At 40.9% G+C, this 20,237-nt stretch overlaps 1 protein-coding gene across 3 annotated transcripts in view; it reads left to right on the top strand.

Annotated features, from left to right (window-relative positions):
• LOC126081403 (phosphatidylcholine translocator ABCB4) overlaps positions 1 to 20,237 on the top strand; it is a 323,006-nt gene that overhangs the window by 115,662 nt on the left and 187,107 nt on the right. For 2 of the 3 annotated variants that reach the window (XM_049893145.1, XM_049893144.1), the window contains 2 exons: positions 1,058 to 1,122; positions 5,575 to 5,626. In XM_049893145.1, coding sequence (XP_049749102.1) covers positions 1,064 to 1,122; positions 5,575 to 5,626 — 111 coding nt within the window. In that variant the 5' untranslated portion in view covers positions 1,058 to 1,063. Of the gene's footprint in view, positions 1 to 329; positions 545 to 1,057; positions 1,123 to 5,574; positions 5,627 to 20,237 lie in introns of those variants that run through there. The other variant, XM_049893143.1, reaches the window with a different exon arrangement.

Here is a 20,237-nt window from a genome sequence, read left to right as displayed (position 1 = left end):
CCCAGGTCATGCGTTCTTGTGAGCCCAGCTCCAGCTGGATCACATTCTTTATACTCAAGGACAGGCAATAATATTATCTCCTAAATCAACCTGTCTACCTACCTATCATCTAGCTACATGTCTATGGATATGGGAACTTATGTGGACATGTGGAGCCAAGTCTGTAAGTATTTGTGTCCCTGATGATCCCAATAAACAGCCAGCCAGCTCACCGTGCGTCGGCGAGAGGCAAAGGAAGCAAGGGCATTCTTCTTGGATATCCTGTTTCGCAACTTCTCTTACAATCAATATTCAATCAAAGCCGACCAGCCCAGGAGCAATCCTGCGTGGTTGGGATGGTCAGCTGGACAAGACAGCGCCGGGGTGTTGGCTGTGCACCACCCCCTTCCTACTGTCCTCCCCTCACTCCCTTCCCTACAGGAAGCCGGGCGCATTTGAGCAGCGACTCCTCCAGGCCGCTGTTCGTATCCGCCGGGTCCGCTAAAATTCAAGTCTCTTCCACGAAAATCTACGTTTTCAAGGACTTTCCCAGGGAAAGCCCAAGGTAGGGGTGCGGGAGGTTGGAGACCAGCTTGATAACCCACGGAGAGAAGGGCTTCTGGGGATTAGATTTCCCATCGGCAGATCAATGGGGGCCAAGTGAGTTGAGACCCAGGGTCACTCGGGGAGCTTCTAGAGCACCCTTCGGCCCACAGTATTAGGCACTAGCCACGCGAATTTGAATCGTCCTCCCTGGAGGGCGCAGAGCGAGCGGGGCGAGAGAACCGGTCTCCGACAGGAAACATCGCGTGCGGCTATGGGAAGCAAGAGGGAGAGCTGCGGTGGCGACCGGCACAACACGCCGCCGCTCTCCAACTTTGCCTGCGTGGGGAGGCTGCAGGCCCCGAGCGCAGGCAGCTTTTGAGGGAGATCAGCACGGTTGGAGCAGCTGGAACATCAGGGCGACAGCCCAGCAATGGCTTCCGGCTTGCCAAGTTCCGTGGAGGAGTAAAGGCCAGCCTCGCCCCCGGCTCCTTTGGATCGCGTGTCTGGCTAATAGTCTGTGGTTTCTCTCCAGGACGCAATGGATGCTGACCAGGTCCGCATCGGAAGAGCAGGGAAGTTGAAACTGAACAAAAAAAGGTACTAGTTTGTTTTACTTTTATAGTTTACGTGACTTGAGAGATTTGTTTCTAGCTTCTAGTTCTGAAATAATCCCATTTAAAATCGTATTTTAAGAAAAGAAAGCCAACCTTGGGAGGAGGTTGCCCTGCTTAGAGCAAAGAAGTTCCATGGCTGAGTTGAGCACAGCGTATGCATCCTTCCTTGGCGAGGTTTTTCCATAGCTTTCTGGCCCCAGGCAGGCCAGTGCTCAAGTCCTTCTCTATGTTTTATAATTTCCTTTACAAGTGATGTTGAACGACCACACGTCTCAACCATCTGACACTTAGGCACTACTCTCTTGGAATTACTGAACAGGTCGTCCAGTCCCTTGAACCTGGTAAAACAGCCACATTAAACATGGCATGTTTGTAGATGGCAAATGGGACAGAAGGCCAAAAGTGCGTTTAGGTGGTAATTTTTTTAACGGGCAATTAATGTTTGGCCCTTGTAGGAGAAATCCTGAAAAGGGAAGCTTTTAAAATTATTCGAGTACCAGTACCAAACGGGCAGGTCAAGGTGCTGTAAGGTTATCCTGCAACTGGTAATGTAACTGTATAGGGAAAATGATTAAGTGTTGTGATCTATACAGGAAATGTAAAACTTCACTCAGTAGCTTCATTGTAGTAAATTGTAAGATTAAAAAAAACTACTAAATATAGTAATATTCGTATAAACCAAAATTTTCAGTGTAAGAGAAAAGAAATAAATATGGAAATCAAATAAAGTTTAAAAAGTAATGTTAAACTGGAACTGGAAACTTCAATATGAACTTAGATTTTTTAATAGTTCTATTCTGCCCACGAAACCCGGGTGGTGTAGTGGTTAAGTGCTACCACTGCTAACCAAAAGGTCCAGCAGTTGGAATCTGCCAGGCGCTCCTTGGAAACCCTGTGGGGCAGTTCTATTCTGTCCCATAGGGTCGCTATGAGTCAGAATTGACTCAACGGCAGTGGGTTTGGTTTTGTTTTGGTTATTCTGTCCACTGAAAGGGATATTAGCAGTGAGCTTACTTAGTGCCCAGATCTTAGTTTCTAATTTATCATTCCTCACTAAAACGAATCAGAACCGTGTAGAGAAATGGCTAATTCCATCCAGGTCTGAGCAGGGAAAATACAAAGTAAGCCTGGGTTATCTTGTGGTACCAGAAAACAAGGAAGTGGAGTTTTCAGATGGGGTTGTCAAAAGTACACAGGAGCTAGCTTGAAAAGACTTCCACTAGCCAAGTCTGGGACATTTTGAGCATCAAAAAATAATAATGACTATAATTAATTGTGAAACATTAAATACGAAACAATCCAGGAGTCCTAAATAATATTCTGAGAGAAGAAGGGAGACAGAGGTGTGAGAAGTAGAGAAAATAAAGAAATGTTCTTTACAGGAAAATGCCAGCTACCATTTTGAAACCTATAGAGTTACAATTGGTTCAGGCAATGATAATCAATGGATACCAAACCATTCACAAAAAGATTGTATCCAAAGATTTTTCCTAAAATTCTTACTAATTACAAAAAAACGAAAATATGCATTTACAATGGTGAAATTTTGCCATCAGCACCACGTGGTCAAACCTGGCATTGCTCATCTATGGTGAAATGACCTAATGTTAATTGACTGACTCTTCATGTGATACAATTTGAGGTACATGATAACCACACAGGAAGAATTTTTGCAAAAACATTTAGTCTGAGTCCAATAAAACCTCTAAACTGGCTGCCCATTATTAATACAATGGGAACCACATTTGTAATTTTAAATATCATAGTAGCAACACGAAAAAAGTTAAAAAAAAAGTGAAATTAATTTTAAAATATATCTTATGGGATCCAGTATGTCCAAAATATTGTCATTTCAACATATAATCAACATAAAAGGTCACCGATGAGATATTTTACATTCCCTTTTTCATACTGTCTTCAAATGTGGTGTGCATTTCATACATATTGTATATTTCAATCTGGATTAGTCACATTTCAAGTCCTTAGGAGCCACATGTGACTAGTGGCTACTCTCTGTTGGACAGCACAGCTTTGGACCCAGCTTTCAATTTATAGGAGATACAAGGAATGGAGGGAGAAGTTAAATGACACATTAGGAAACTGGCAAATCCAAGATGCAGAACGTTCATTCTGTAAGACAGCTGTTGTGGTTTCTTAAAAAAAGTCACTGTAGTAAACAACAAAGAAGTAGGAGTACTTTTAGATTAAAGAGACATAACCACCAAATGTGATGTGTGAACCTTAATTATATCAGAGTTCAAAAAGAAAAAACCCTGTTAAAAAAACTTGGAAAATTTGTGGCATATTAGATTATATCTAATATTAGATTATATCGAATTGCTATTAATTTTCTTAGATGTAATAATAATGATAATAATATAAGCTTGCTTCTGTACATAAAGAAAGTATGGCCAAAATGTTAACAGTTGTTGAATCTGGGTGAATTAGGTATGGATATTTATAATATTCTTTCAGTTTTTTTGTTTGTTTGAAATTTTTCACAATGGAAAGTTTTCATACAAACAAAAAAGAAAAAAAGTTTATAGGGTGGAAAAGATTATAGACAGGGATATAGATATTCCTCTTTGTGTTTTTAACTTTTTTAAAACTTAATAGCTTAAAGAACTATATATTTATGATAAACAGATATTCAAAGTAAGAAGTATTGAGGGTATGTAGAATAAAATGGTAAAGGAAGTTGTAAAACCTTACGCGTATCATCTTACTATTCGTTCTTATGGCCTATAGACTTTTTTTGAGCAAGAAGTTAATTTTAGTTAAGTATTTAACTAAGTGGTTAAGCATTAAACTGCGCATTACTAGGGATTTTAATCTATTTTTAAAGCTATACTAACATGGGATTGTAAAGAAACATGTGGCTTTGCTAAGAGGTACAATGCTGGGGTAATAGTACCATTTAGAGTATCTGTCTTTGTAAAGGTTCTTCACTGAAATGATATTTGGGCAAATTTTATAAGTGCTGTGGTGCAAGCTGATGAAGGTGGATGACCTCGTAGGGGTGAGAGTTGGTGTGGAAGTGCAGTGCCATACATTGCTGTATCACAGAAGCCTGAAGATAGCTTTGTGGTCAGGAGACAGACTTTGCAGTTGGGCCCATGTTTAAATCTTGGCTTTGTTCTAGGTGTGTGACCTTGGACACATTAGTTAACTTTCCTCACCTGAATTTTTTTTTTCTAGAAAAGGACAAAAATGTGCCATCTTATAGAGTCATTAGGTTAAATGCGATCTGGAGTGGGAAGCGCCTACTTAGCCAGTGTGGGAACGTGTTAACTTCCCAGAGTAGAGGCAGTTTTAGAGAAATAAATAGTAAATAAAAAGCTTAGAGCTAAAACTCAGTTATTTATAGCTATTTTTCTCATCTCATCCTGGTTCCAGGGGTACTGACACCATGTCTTTACTGGGAATAGGGTGGGACCAAACCTAAAGAGTTCTGTTTATGTTTGTGTTTGTGTCTGTTTATGTCCATCTGACATCACTCTAAAGCCAAATATGGGTAAACTCTGGATTTTTTTTTCTTTAGAAGTCTCTTCACCTCAACTGACCTCTCAGAACAAAGAAAGAGATAAATTTACCTTTGAAACTTAAAAATCTGTATAAAACTGATTCTTCTCTGAAATAGGATTTCTTTTATGAATATAAAAATTACAAATGAGGGGGCTGGTTTGTTATGGTCACTTTGCTTCCATGTCCTAGGTGGCAGTAACATATAGTGGAAAACATGGATTACAGGGTTAGATTCAGTTGAATCTAGGCTCAAAATAAGAGTTTTATGCCTGACGACAGCTTTTTGACGGTTTACAAAACATCTTTTTCAGCCGTAGCTTTTCTGGATTGCATTTATTGGCATAATGGTCCATTTAAAGCTCCAGACAACCTTTCAAAATTAGATTTGCTCATAGAGAGTGATTTAATTTCTTTTGGCCAACATCTAATGACCACTGCTCTCTATTAGTAAAGGGAATGATTACGGATAATATCTAGGTAGTAGACAGATAGAAATATCTACTATTATAATTAGATGATAATTTAAGGGATGGATTTCAGCGAACATGAATGACTGTCTAATTGGAATAAAAACAGGATAACTCTTTTTTAGTGTGTATTTTTTATAATTGCAAAAGGTGTGTGTATTTATGTGTTTTGATCATAGAAAACCAGGAAATACCAAAGGCACAGGGGAAAAAACGCATTGATAGAAATCCCAACCCCCAGTGAGAACCACATATGTAGATTTCTGAGATGCATATAAACATATCTAAACTTCATAAATGGTATCATACTATTATTAATCTATTTTTTACTGAATAATATCTTGTAAGTATGTTTCTTCATCCTGTTTGTTATTAAATATAAGCTCTGTGTTATCTTGGTAACTTTTTAAAGTTTGGTGTAATTCTGTTGCTATATTTTTCAGTAAAAAAGATGAGAAGAAAGAAAAGAAACCAACTGTCAGTACATTTGCCATGGTAAGTTTTGAATTTATTCACAATTTAAAATGCTTTGGAAATTTGACTTCTTTTTACCTAAAAAAGGGATATTTCATCAGGTACAACGTTTACTTGGAAAGTGTGTTATGGAGAGAGAGAAAGGCAAAATGAATTGGTTTGATTTAGCTTATTTCCAGGGGAATGCCGACCACAGCTTGCCATGTGGATTGAGTCTCAACAGCTAGCCTTCCAGGGTTAGATTTCAATATTCTTATAATTAGTTATGTTGCCAGTACTCTGTTATCTACTCAAGCACTTCTCCCAGTGATGGTCTTAGCCATCTAGAGAGAAGAAACCAGCCACATTGAGTGTAATTCAGACAAGGACAGATGGACAAAGTTCCCTGTCATAAATGACTGAAATCTTGGAAGGTTTGGGATTAAACTCCCAGGCAACCGTAACAATGTTGTTGATAGATGCAGTCAAATCAGTTCCAACTCGTGGCGGCCCCCTACATACAACAGAACAAAACACTACCTGGTCCTGTGCCATCCTCACAATCCTTACGTTTGAGCCCATCGTTGCTGCCACTGTGTTAGTCCATCTCGTTGAGGGTCTTCCTCTTTTCACTGCCCCTGTACTTTACCAAGCATGATGTCCTTCTGCAGGAACTGATCCCTCCTGATAACATGTCCAAAATATGTGAGACAAAGTCTTGCCATCCTGGCTCCTAAGGAGCATTCTGAAGGAACATGCTGGTTGTAATTTTTTCAAGACAGATTTGTTCTTCTGGCAGAACATAGTATATTCAATATTCTTCACCAACACCATAATTCAAAAGGATCAGTTCTTCGGTCTTCCTTATTCATTGTCCAGCTTAATAATAATGATAGATGTTAACAATGGATTATTTATTACTTTAACTTATACATGCCATTATTTCCCTGGGCCAAATAGCTGAAAATCTAAAATTTGATAACAATATAATTCTTTATCTCATTTCCTAGTTGCATGGTGTTCATTGTAGAAATTTTTCTTTAATCGCACTTGGAATAAGACAGGGGTTTTATAGATGTGGCTGGTTGATGACCTCTGTCTAACTGGATCCTTGCCTCTTTTTTTTTTTCCTAAGAGTAAAGAATTATATGGACTATTAAGATTAGAACCTGGCAGACTACTAAATCAATTAAGTCCTGCAATGCACACTTCATAATTCAGTCATGACAGGCCAAGCATTTTTAAATGGGGGAGGAGGAGTATGCTGTCTTGTAAAATGGATCTTAGTGAAGTGAATATAAAAATAGTTGTAGATAGGAAACAGCAGTCACGTAACCTGTACATTGAGGTTTCTGTGGTTGTCTTATCTGATCTTCCTGTGCTAGCACTGCTCCTGCTACAGGCCTTCTTTTATTCTGTCTCTACTCCCTTTTAAATTTTCGAGAGATGAGACTATATACTTATTTTATTCTCAGAAAGATTACTTGAGTGACCAAGTGACAGTTTTTGTTTTAGATTTAATTCTTATGTTCTTATATTGAAAGAAGCTTTCATTTTTAAAGTTTGATTTGTTCCAAAGATTGGATTTCATTTCTGTCATTTTGAGACCAAAACATTTCTGCCTTTGTAGTTTAAACCATTTGCCATCGAGTGAATTCTGGCTCATGGCAACCCCATGTATGTTAGAGTAGAACTGCCCTTCATAGGGTTTTCGATGGCTGTGATCATTCAGAAGTAGATTGCCAGGCTTTCTCCCAGGGCATCTTTGGGTGGATTTAAACCACCAACCTTTTGTTTAGTAGCTGTTATGGATTGAGGTGTGTCCCCCAAAAATGTGAATCAGCTTGGCTAGGCCATGATTACCAGTATTGTGTGGTTGTCCACCTTTTTGTGATCTGATGTGATTATCCTATGTGTTGTAAATCCTGACCTCTATGATGTTAATGAGGCAGCCATGGCCTCTGGGGCATCAAAGGGTGAGGCCACAGCCTCCTAGGTTTCAAAGAATTAGATCTTCACCAACTCAGTTCCAGTGGGTGGGGCTGCCTTTCACAGGGGCCAGCAGGATGGGGCTGGATCTGCTGAGAGAGCAGGGCTGCTATGCCAAAGGGGTAGAAGAATGGGGCCTGCTGGGGCCCAGGGGTAGGGTCGCCACTCAGATGGATTAGGAGGATGGGGCACCCCAAATCCGAGGGAGTGGAGTTGCTATCCCAGTGGAACTGGAAGGCAGAGCTGATGTCCAGGGCCAAGGGGCTTTCACCCAGAATCCGGAGAGTGTGGCCAAGAGCCTGGAGGGCAGGGCCATTGCCCAAATGGTCTCAGAGAACAGAGGATTATTTTCAAGCCTTGAGAACTAATGTAATGTGTTCTGCTGACTTACTTGGTGCCTCTTATCCCTTCTTTCCCTCCAATTTCTCCCACTGGTGATGGAAATATCTATCTTGTGTATGTTCTACCATTGTACCTCGGAAGCGGATAACTTGGATTCTAGATTTCACAGAGGAAGAGGAATTTTGCCCCAGGATGGAATTTGGGCTTAGAGTTTATTTAAGACTTTGGGGATGATATGATGGGGTAAATGTGTTTTTACATGTAGCAAGGGTGTGAATTTTGGGGGGGGCCAAAGGGTGGAATGTTATGGATTGAATTGTGCCCCTCCAACACATGTATCAACTTGGCTAGGTCATGATTCCCAGTATTGTGTGATTGTCCACCATTTTGTGATCTGATGTGATTATCCTATGTGTTCTAAATTCTAACCTCTATAATGTTAATGAGGGAGGACTCAATCTACAAGATTAAGTTGCATGTTGAGTCAGTCTCTTTTGAGATATAAAAGAAAATCAAGCAGAGAGGAAGGGACCTCCTACCACCAAGAATGAAGAATCAGGAGAGGAGCATGTCCTTTGGACCTGGGGTCCCTGAGCTGAGAAGCTCCTAGACCAAGGGAAGATTGATGACAAGGACCTTCCCCCAGAGCCGACAGATAGAGAAAGCCTTCCCCTGGAGCTGAATTCAGACTTCTAGCCTCGTGAACCGCTAGCCTCGTAAACTGTGAGGGAGTAAATTTTATTCGCTGTGGTATTTCTGTTACAGCAGAACTATATAATTAATAGCTGAACTCTTAACTGTGCTATTCAAGGACTCCTTTGTTGTTTAATTTTTATTATTTTTAGTTCAAATTAAGGAGCCCTGGTGGCTTAAACAGATCAGTGCTTAGCCGTTATCTGAAAAGTTGGCAGTTTGAACCCACTCAACCCCTTCACAGGAGAAAGACTTGGCAAAATGCTTCCATAAAGATTACAGCCAAGAAAACCATATGGGGAAGTTCTTCTCTGTCACATGGGGTTGCTGGAGTAGAAAATGACTTGATGGCAACTAACAACAATAGCAGTTCAAATTAGGGAATATTCAGGAGTCTTACATTTTTGAAAGTTTAATAGGCCTAATACATAGAGAGGAGACCATGGTGGTGTAGTGGTTAAGTGCTATGGCTGCTAACCAAAGGGTTGGCAGTTCGAATCTGCCAGGCAATCCTTGGAAACTCTACGGGGCAGTTCTGCTCTGTCCTATAGAGTCGCTATGAGTCAAAATCGACTCGATGGCACTGGGGTGGGGATGGGAATACATAGAGATATTATTATCAATACTATAATACATGTCACAAAAGAATAAAAATCTGGAGTTTAATTGTGAGGTAGTGATAACATACATATGGCACATGTGCCAGGTGTAAACACATACACACATCACACATATACCAAACTAAAAACCAAACCCAGTGCCGTTGAGTCGATTCCGACTCATAGCGACCCTATAGCACAGAGTAGAGCTGCCCCATAGAGCTTCCAAGGAGCTCCTGGCGGACTCGAACTGCCAACCCTTTGGTTAGCAGCCATAGCACTTAACCACTACGCCACCAGAGTTTCCCACACATATATACATACTAAATTAATTCTTACAACTTCCTTTGAGATAGGTACTATTTTCATTCCAATTTTCCAGATGCAGTCCATGTTCTAAATCACAGTGCTCAGGATGACATCGAGGGGAGATATTCTAAGTCTTTTGAGGCAGTGCTATACTACTGGTGTGGCTTTTCCTTGTGTCTTTTTCCTGAAAAGTTGACATAGAAAACTCTGAACTTGTATATAAACCTATACACACGCACACTATAAATTCAGGAAATTTAGCAATAAAGTGATGCTGTTGGTGCTGCCTGTTAGGCTAAGACAAAACCCCGTGTCTACTAACTTATTTCTACTATGAGTCTTGCTATCAGTCTTGAGAAAGTATTGAAAAACAGATAAAGAATAGATTCAAAAATTTATCTTACCTTTATTCGTAATAGGCCACGATTCAACATTTGAGATACCTTCCAGAAATAAAAATACAATACAATCTAAAGCAACTGAGGAAATGGGACAAATGGAAAATAAGGGCAGGAAAAATAAGTTGAGTTGCAGTTCTTGCATGAGATGTACTCCTTAAAGATTATACATTCTTGTCTGCAGATGTGACTTTGAGCTTTCTACTTTATGTATCTTACTTAAACATTAATTCTTTTCTAAATAATAGTTGGCAATGTTAAGTGCTTCTTCAGTGTCAGGCATTTGTTAAGCACTTCACGTCCAAAAAACCAAACCAAACCCAGTGCCGTCGAGTCAGCTCTGACTCCTAGCGACCCTATAGGACAGAGTAGAACTGCCCCATAGAGTTTCCAAGGAGCGCCTGGTGGATTCGAACTGCCGACCCTTTGGTTAGCAACCATAGCACTTAACCACTACATCACCAGGGTTACCTAAGCACTTCATATATATTATTTAATTTAATCCAATAGTTATGACATAGAAACTTGTGTTATCCAGTTGAAGAAACAGACTCAGAGAAGGTAAAAAATGTATTCAAAGTCACAGAATCACATAGCTTAGTAAGGGGGCCAAAAAAAAAAAAAAAACCCAAACCAAACCTGTTGCCTGTGAGTGGATTTTGACTCACAGCGACCCTATAGGACAGAGTAGAACTGCCCCATAGAGTTTCCAAGGAGCGCCTGGTGGATTTGAACTGCTGACCTTTTGGTTAGCAGCCATAGCTCTGAACTGCTACACCACTAGGGTTTCCAGTAAGGAGGCAGGCACAGGATTTTGTCCAGACCCGCCTTTTCTGGAGCCAGAACTTTTAACAGATTTGATCATGTATGATAGTTCAGTTAAAGTGTTATCTGCTGGATTTAAAGAGTCCTTTCTGAATCCATTATCTTCTGAGCACCTTGTCATTCGCCAGTCATTGAAGTCTTTGCCACCTGGCTCACTCTCCCTTTTTACCCCTGGTACTCCTATCATTTTGTGTGACTTTTACGGTTATATGACCTTCAGTGATCTCTTCTTTCCTTTGACTGCAGCCATCCAACTCCCATGTTCACATCCTGGATTTTGTTGTTACTTGAAACTGTTCCACCTTCAAAGTGACTAATTCAAGCTGCCAGCTCTGTAACTAGCATCTCCTTTTTATCTGCACATTATTCTCTCTGGGATCTTCAGTCCACTGACCCATCTATTTCCCACCACCCCCTTCCTGTCTTCATTACCTTTCTTTTTGAGCTTAGAGTTATGAACATCAGTTTAGTTATTCACTTGTCCAAACTGTAAACTGTAAACTTCCTTTCACCTGACATCTGTCACATGCAGCCCATACAAACCCTTCATTCTGCTTTCTTGGTGCGTGCACCCCCATATCTGACTGGTGCTGGTGAAAATCTCACACTATGTGTAGCCTGCATAGAAATCCCACTATTGCTCTTCTCACTATGTCAAAGCTCTGCTTTTTTCAAGTCTTCTTTGTACTCCCCCTCTCCGACCCACTTCAGCCCTTCCACCCACCTCTCTGTTTGTTTTATAAACAGAATGTCAGCCACCAGACTACAAGTTCCTCAACTCTTCTCTACCAAATCTACAAACATACCTGTATCTGAATCAGCACCCTCTTCCTTTCCTCCTGTTACAATAGAAGAAGCATCATGTTCTTAAAACTAATCACCAACTTTTACTTTGGTTCCCATCTCCTATTCCTTCTGAAGGACCTTACATTATTATGACCCTTTCTATCTTCTGTGTCTTCACTCTCTCCCTCTCAGCTGGATCCTTCCCACTGGCATTTATACATCAAGCATCTTCCTCTAACTTTTTCCTTAGAACCATCCTCCTCTAGCTCCCTTCACATACCAGAGTGGTCTTTGCGTTCTGTTTTGGTGTCACTTTGCAATCAATTCTCAACCTATTGTAATTTGACTTCTGTCCTCCCACACACTAAATTCAGTGGACATTTTTTAATGCTATCTTGACCTTTGAGCAGCACTTGATAACTGTTCACCATATTCTTCTTTTTGCATCAGTAATATCACTGTGTGTTGACTTTCCTTCCCTTTCTGGCTTTTTCTTGTGTCACCTTGGAAACCCTGGTGGTGTAGTGGTTAAGTGCTACGGCTGCTAACCAAAAGCTCAGCAGTTCGAATCCGCCAGGCGCTCCTTGGAAACTCTATGGGGCAGTTCTGCTCTGTCCTATAGGGTCGCTATGAGTTGGAATCGACTCGACGGCACTGGGTTTGGTTTTTGGTTTTGTGTCACCTTTGCCTGTGAACTTAAGAGTTCCTCAAACACTCATCCTAGTAGTTGGTGATGGTGTTGACCTCCCTGTAGCTTCACACAGCCATTTCCAATTGTTTATTGATCCTCATGCAAAGCTTCTTTTACAACTGAGTTTCATTCTTAATAGCGATACTACTTTCAATCCATTTCCAGTGGTATCCTAACAATTTCTAGTTACTCCTTCATTGAGAAGTTTGGCATTTGATTGCTTCTATTTCACTCACCTATGTTCTCAGTATTCTTCTGAGTATTTTGGTAACCTTATAAATGACCTATTTGCCATTCTAGCTTTAACATTCTTTGACTGCTTCAGTTCCAAAAACCGTCACCCATACTCCACTTTAGTAAATTATACTTGTAGACAAGGGCCTTGGACTTATCATTTGGGTGGAATCCATCTATGAAGTCATAAACACAAATGCGTCAGTCTCTGACTACAACATCTGATTCCTTCTAGCCTTGCCATTCCATTATTATCCATATTTTTTGACCTCGTGTGTTAATATCCATTGCTTCTATAATAAATTGCCACAAACTTAGCAGCTTAAAACAAAGCAAATTTATCCTCTTTTAGTTCTTGGAATCAGAAATTTAAATTCAAAGTGTCAGCAAGGCTATGCTCTTTCTGGAGGCTTCAAGGGGAGAATCTGTGTCTTTGCCTTCTTCAGCTTCTAGAGGCTGCCTGCATTCTTTGAGTCATGGCCCTTTCCTTACATCATGCCAACCTCTTGCTTCAGTTATCACATCTCTTACTGACTTTGATTCTCTTGCCTGTCTTGTAAGGACCCTTGTGATTATATTACATTGGATCCACTTGGATAATCCAGGCTACTATGCCCCTCTCAAGATCCTTAATCTATTAACACCTGCAAGTCACTTTTATTGTGTAAGGAAATAATCACCGGTGTTGCAGATTAGTATGCAGACATTTTTGGGGCTGGGGGGTGGGGGCGCATTATCCTGCCTTCCACATCTCATCAAAGCTTTACTCTCTCAAACAATTTTTTCCTCCTAATCTCCCTCCTCCAATTTTGCACTTCTAAAAATTATTCTCCCCATTTCAGCCACATCATATCACCTCAGTCCCTTCCTTAAAATGTTCCGGTGCCTTTCCTTTTCACTTAAATGGGACATTTAGAATAAAGTCCAATTTCTTCCAGTGGCTATAAAGGACTGCACATAATCTGATCTGTCTCATCTGCGACTTCACTGCAAACAAATCTCCCTTACTCTGCTCTTGCCATAGTGACCATTATATTTGGACCTTAAGGCATGCCAAGTGTATGTCTATCCCAAGATCTTTGTATTTGCTCTTTCTTCTGCCTGGAATACTCTGTCCCCAGATCTTTAGATGATTTGCTGTATCCTTCCTGTTACTGAGGTCTTAGCTTCGATATTACCTTCTAAAAGAGACCCTCCCTGACCAGCCAGTCTAAACCAGCTGTCTCTACCTGTCACTGGGACACACTGCCTTCGGTGATATTTCTCCTGAATACCAGAGTTTTGTCCCAGTTTATTCCAGTTCAACCCCCTGCCATCTATATCTAATAGTTGTTAACATTTTTCCATATATGTTTCATATGAAATTTTAGATTTCATGATGTTTCACACTTAACTACCTCAGTTTACATCTCTCAAAAAATTTCCTATGAAACGTTTTCCTACAAAACATACTGTGATTATCATATATAACAAAGTGAACCATTATTCCTTACTATTTCTAATGGTCAGTTCATATTCAAAATTTCCCAATTACATTTAAAAAAAAAATCAGTCATTCAGCTTTTTTTTGCTGCTTACACACCTTACACACCAAGCTTGAGAGACCTCAGTTTTCTCTAAGTATATCCTCTTTCCTGTCTCTGCTTGCACTGTATTTCTGTCTGGAATGCTTTCCTTCTTGCTTCTAAACACTTCATTTATTTTTAAAGCTGGAGTGAAGCATAACCTTTATGAAAGTTTTCAACAAAGATGGTGTGGTGCAGTGAATTTACTTAATTATGGCCTTTCTAGCCAAAGTCTTTGTAACTTCCACCAAATGCCTGGGTGGGGCTATGCAAATGAGGTGCTTGTGGCCCGCCAAGGGGATTGGATAACTTGCTAATAATGTAAATAAGGTGCATGGCACCCTTGTGGGGGTGGAACTATGCAAATAAAATGTATAAAACCGTGACAAGGGGATTGCTCAGTTTTGCTATCCTGCCAGGCTTAAAATGAGCTATCCCAGAGGTGTGAAGGGAGAAATCTAACTACCCCCACTGAGAAAGAAGAGCCAGGATTGGAGTGCATCCTTTGGACCCGGGATCCCTGTGCTGAGAAGCTTCTGGAACCAGGAGACTGAGGGAGGAGCTGTAACATGGAAGACAGAGAAGCAGCAGAACCAGGACATAGAGGGAGAAGGGTAACACTGGAGATGGCAAGAAGCAGTGGCAGAGAAATGGTGGCAACAGAACCAGGAAATCAGCACGAGATGGCTTGGTGGGCTTCCTGGCCCATGGAGCGAGAAAGCCGAGTGCCTTCGGACAAGAGACTTAGTGTTGGAGTGGGATGCTTCCAGGCAGAGCTAAAAGAGCCAAGGAGCCAGAGGGAGGTGTGCCTGCAGGCATGACTGAGAAGAGGCTGTTCTGATTGAAAAACTGTATCTTGAGCATTCCTGAACCTGAACTGTAACTTGTTATTCCGTAATAAACCCCATAATTGTGAATATGGTCTGTGAGTTCTGTGTGGCCATTGCAATGAATTATTGAACCCAGCAGGGAAGTAGAGAGTGCTGTGGGAAGGGCAGTTGAAGTCAGAATTAGTAAAAAAAAAAAAAATTAGAGAGGAAGTATGTCTCACCTCTAACATATGGTAGTCAGCCTTGAGCTCGTGAAGTTAGAGGAGGTCGGACACCCTTGCCTTGCCATTTTTACAGTTGATGTCAGAAGTGGGATTTGTTGCAATGGCGCCAGACTCACAGAATAATGGGATATTGTGAAAGACAGAATGAAGGGGTGTGGGAAGTGAAACTTTTGATTCTTAGATGATTTTTTTATTGTTATTATCTGTAATGGCTGAAAGGAATATAAGAGATTTTATGCTATGGTTGAGGGAGAAAAGCTGCATCTGGAGTGGCCTGGGGTAAAAGCTGTGTTAATTAAATGAGATGACTGATATGAGGCCAAGGTCTACTGGTTCTACCCAGCCGGGTGCCTGAGACCATGTGCATATAAATGGGAAGATAGTGGAGTGGAGAAGATGAAACTGGAATATTTTTTAAAAAGGTTGTGTGTTTATTTGAATGTACTATGGATACTGAATGTTTCTCCTACCTAGTGTTGTAAAGCAGATATAAATGTATGATAGAAATGAATATTGGGTATTATGGATAACAAAGTGTAACTCTGCCTTCACCCAGTACTTGATAGGGTATGCTGAAAGGGGAACTAGGATTTGCCTGAAAGAAACACAGGCTGTTCATTTAAATGCAGTAGTTTTGGGGAGCCCTGTGCATTCCTAAGCCCCACCATAACCCTTTGGAGTCATGAAATTTGCATTTGAAAAGACATGCATCCCCACCCAGAACTGCTGAGATAACAGAAAGTTTGCATTTGAAGTAAGGACCTGCAGAGAAAAGAATGACTCTTTGGGAATTTCGAGCAAGCAAGGAGTTTGCCTTTGGGTGCATGGAGGCAGGAAAAGTCAGTGCCCCTCAAAAGAACACCTTTCCAGGATTGGAAGTTAAAGGGAGCTGATGAATAGATGGAAACCCTGGTGGCATAGTGGTTAAGTGCTATGGCTGCTAACCAAAGGATTGGCAGTTTGAATCCGCCAGGTGCTCCTTGGAAACTCTATGGGACAATTCTACCCTGTCCTACAGGGTCGCTATGAGTCAGAATCGACTCAACAGCATTGGGTTTGGTTTTGGTTTTTGGATGAGTAGACAACAGCTTGGCATGCTCACTTGTGGTGACCACCTGGATCCACTCAATGAGTGAAAGTAGAAGTGCAGCAATGAAGAGATGGAATAAGTTTGGACATGTTCTATTGGCACCTGTTGACCTAGCCCATGGGGGCTAAGGATGAGAGAGAGAGAGAGAGAAATGGCTGGCTGGTTAGAAGTACAGGGAGTTGTGTGGACTCCTGAGTTTATGATTGGTGCCCATTGACCTAGCCTGTGGGGACTAAGGATGAGAGAGCGAGAGAAGGGGCTGGCTGTTCTGAAGTGGAGGGAAGTGTGTGTGAACTCCTAAGCCTTCAACTGATACCTGTTGTGACCTGACTTGGATGGCTAGGGATGAGCTGACCAGAACCTGACCAAATGAAAAGAAAGATGTTTGACACTGTGAACAAGTGTAGGTTGCTGCAGTTTGATCGCTTGCTCTGGACTGGACTTTAATTATGGATGTAGATCCTCAAAGTTCCAACTGAAACAGAAAACTCTTTACATCAAGGAACATGTTTATTTCCTCAGAGTAAATAAGGTGCATGGTTTGATTAGGATGGGCAATTTAAACATTGGATGTCTAAAACATGAGATAAAGTCACAAAGTGATTGGGTTACATACACTTGTGGATGTGCTTACACTCAAAATGAGGGGACAAGGGAGAATCCTTACTGAATAGTTTCCTCTTTTCCTAATGGGTCTGGGGAAGATGCTGATACAATTATATGATTCAACTATGAGTAATTATTTTTGACAGTTAATTGTCATTGTAAAAACTCTAATTGTATAAACTATAACTATAAAAGAGTAAGGGAGAGGCACTGCTAGACTAGACTGCAGTAGCCAAACCTAAAATCCCTTAGAAGTTTTGCTCTGCTGATACCTCATGAAGCTCAGAGCAAGGGAATAATCTTCTCTCAGTTAATTTTTATCAGAGGCCGAAAAAAGGTGAAGCTGAAGTGACTTTTGGAGAAGCTGACCAGATCAGATAAACACCTGCAGCAGACCTGAGTGGCTGATGTCTGAGTAATCTCACCTTGAGAACTCTTTGCCCTACTGGAGGACTAATTGTTAATGACTGTTCTAGACTAGTAAAATGATTGGGAGGGGGAAGTTAATGCTTCAAGTATAAAAGGGCGAATTGCTAGAAGAGCCAGGGCGTGGCCTGCAGTACAGTGAATTACTTAATATGGCCTTATAACCATAGTTTTTGTAACTCCCACCAAATAACTAGGTGGTGCTATGTAAATAAGGTACTTCTGGCCCACCAGGGGGATTGGATAGCTTGCTAATAATGTAAATAAGGTGCATGGCATCCTTGTGGGGATGGGATCATGCAAATAAAATGTATGAAACCCTAACAAGGGGATTAGTCAGTTTTGCCATCCCGCTATGCTTGAAACAAGCCATCCCAGGGGCAGGAAGGGAGAATCACAGCACCACCACCAAGGAAAAAGAGCCAGGATTGGAGTGCATCCATTGGACCTGGGATCCTTGTGCCGAGAAGCTCCTGGAACCAGGAGATTGAGAGAGGAGCTATAACATGGAAGACAGAGAGAGACAGCAGAGGACCAGGACATAGAGGGAGAGAGGTAACATTGGAGATGGTGAGAAGCGGTGGCAGAGAAATGGCAGCAGCAGAACCAGGAGATTGGCAGGAGATGGCGTGGTGGACGTCCTTGCCCGCGGAGCAGGAATACTGACAGGGACTTACTGGGGGAATGGGGTACCTCCGGACACTTATCGGCAGAGCCAGAAGATCTTTTTTAACACTTGCCTGAGAAGGGCAGAGGGTGGGCTGAGGAGCCAGAGAGAGGTGTGTCTGTGGGCATGGCTGAGAAGAGGTTGTCCTGACTGAAGAACTGTATCCTGAGTGTTCCTGAACCTAAAACCCTGTAACTGTGAATATGGTCTGTGAGTTCTGTGTGGCCATTGCAACGAGTTATCAAATCCAGCAGAGTAGTAGAGCATGCTGCGTGAGACACAGTATCAGAATTAGTAAAAACATTAGAGAAGTATGTCTGACCTCCACCGCAAAGCAATCAATCATGGGCTGTTAATCTTGATTCTCCTCCCTCCTTGTGACGTTAGAGGAGGTCAGACACCCCCACCACACTGTTTTTACAGATGGGAATGACCATTTGCTAAATTTTGTGTATACTCTGTACAGTATGCTCTCATAGCATATAGTATATTGTATATACTTTTGCTTTGCCTTCTGTGTAAGCTCTCTGAAGGCAGGGATTATATCTTCGGTGTTTATCTTTGGCTTCTAGCAGGCATTCAGTAAATGTTTGTATTCATGACCTGCTTGCTTTTATGATGGCCAGTGGTTAGTTCTGGAGGTAAGATGGACTGTGGTAGTGGTAAAGAGAGAAATTTCTGCATGCCAACTCTCTTCCTCTGCTGAGGAATTTGATATTTTGCCTGTTTTCGTGATGTCTGTAAGAGAAAAGTGGCTTTTTCTCCATCTCTTCCATCATTTGTACTTTATTGTGGTAGTGAATGAATGCTTAGTTAAGACAGAGTACTTAGTAGTGGAATTCGGCCCGTGTTTCAGTGAAATATGAAAAAAATGCCAAAAATGTCATTCTCTCTTTAAGGTTTTCATTTGTTAAAAAGAGTGATGTTTTTAGGTTATGGAAATTATATGTCAATGCCTGAAACTTAATCTCTCTCAATTATGTTTTCTAGAGTTAGAAAAATTTTAAATGCAAAGCTAAGAATATATTAAATTCCTTGGATGGTATAAATGGTTAACATGCTCAGCTGCTAACTGAAATGTTGGAGGTTGGAGTCCACCCAGAGGTACCTTGAAAGAAAGGGCTAGTAATCTACTTCTGAAAAATCATCTATTAAAAACCCTGTGGAGCACAGTTCTACTCTGACACACACGGGGTCACCATAAGTCAGAACCAATTCCATGGCAACTGGTCTTCTTTTTAAAAGTATGCAATAGGTATTCTTCTAACACCGAACTTCAGCTTCCAGTAATCATTTCGTGTGTTGGTTTTTTCTCTCCTACTTTAACGACTACCTTTCATTATTAGTACATGTGGAGCCCTGGTGGCACAGTGGTTAAAGTACTTGGCTGCTTAGGGAAAGGTCCCTCTGCTGGAGAAAGATGTGGCTGTGTTCATAGCCTTGGAAACACTATAGGGCAGTTCTGTTCTGTCCTACAGGGTTGCTGTGAGTCAGAACTGACTGGACGACAGTGGGTTTGGTTTTTGGGTTTTTTCACGACTGCCAGGAGCTGTTCTGCTCTTTATTTCTTTACTTGTCAATTCAGTACTTATAATTACTGTAAATTCCTTGTTAACTAACTTTTAAGATTAGTTTCTGCCTCCTTGGAAAACTATATACAAGTGTGAAAACCTTGCTTTTTCTGTTGCTGTCTCTCATATGTTGGCTGATCCCTGATCTTGTTTTGGTTTATATTCCCTATGACTTCTTATCCATATTTCCTCCCTGGATTACAAACTTGATGCCTGTGTCTACATTGTGCATCCACATGACAACCACCTGGCTTGGGGTTTATCTACAGATTGCCACTGCTGGCTTCATCCTGCTTCAGCTTTTGTTATCTTTCATTTTGCTTTTTTTTCAATCTTTAACTAGTTCTTTGAGTTACACAGGAAAAGCATTAAGTACTTCCAGATGAGCCTGTCACAGAGCCCCGAGCCCACTCCTCTGTGTTACCTTCTCATCACTTTTTGGCTCCAGAGAAGTTTTTCTTTGCTTGCTGTGATTTACCTACAATGGAAGAAGTGTTCATGCAGATCTGCAGTTGTCATTCACTATAGCCACGTTCTATCTTCTCAGGAAAAATCTTCCTTGAGAAGCATGCATCTAACTTATCACCTTTATCTTCCTTTTTATTATTGAAGACTAATTCCATTAAAATAATTTTACATCTATGCTAATTCTATCATGCAGTAGATTTTTGACCCAAACCACCTTCTTAAAGAAATAAAGCATCTTCGTTCAGTGATTTCCTCAGAGGTGTTTTTGGCAATCAAGATTTTTTTCCATGAGATAAAAAATGACTTCTATTTTATATTAAAAACAGGAGCAATAATATTT

This window comes from Elephas maximus, chromosome 8, assembly GCF_024166365.1.
Source record: "Elephas maximus indicus isolate mEleMax1 chromosome 8, mEleMax1 primary haplotype, whole genome shotgun sequence".
NCBI lineage: Eukaryota > Metazoa > Chordata > Mammalia > Proboscidea > Elephantidae > Elephas > Elephas maximus.
This window is presented reverse-complemented; position numbering and strand designations above follow the sequence as displayed.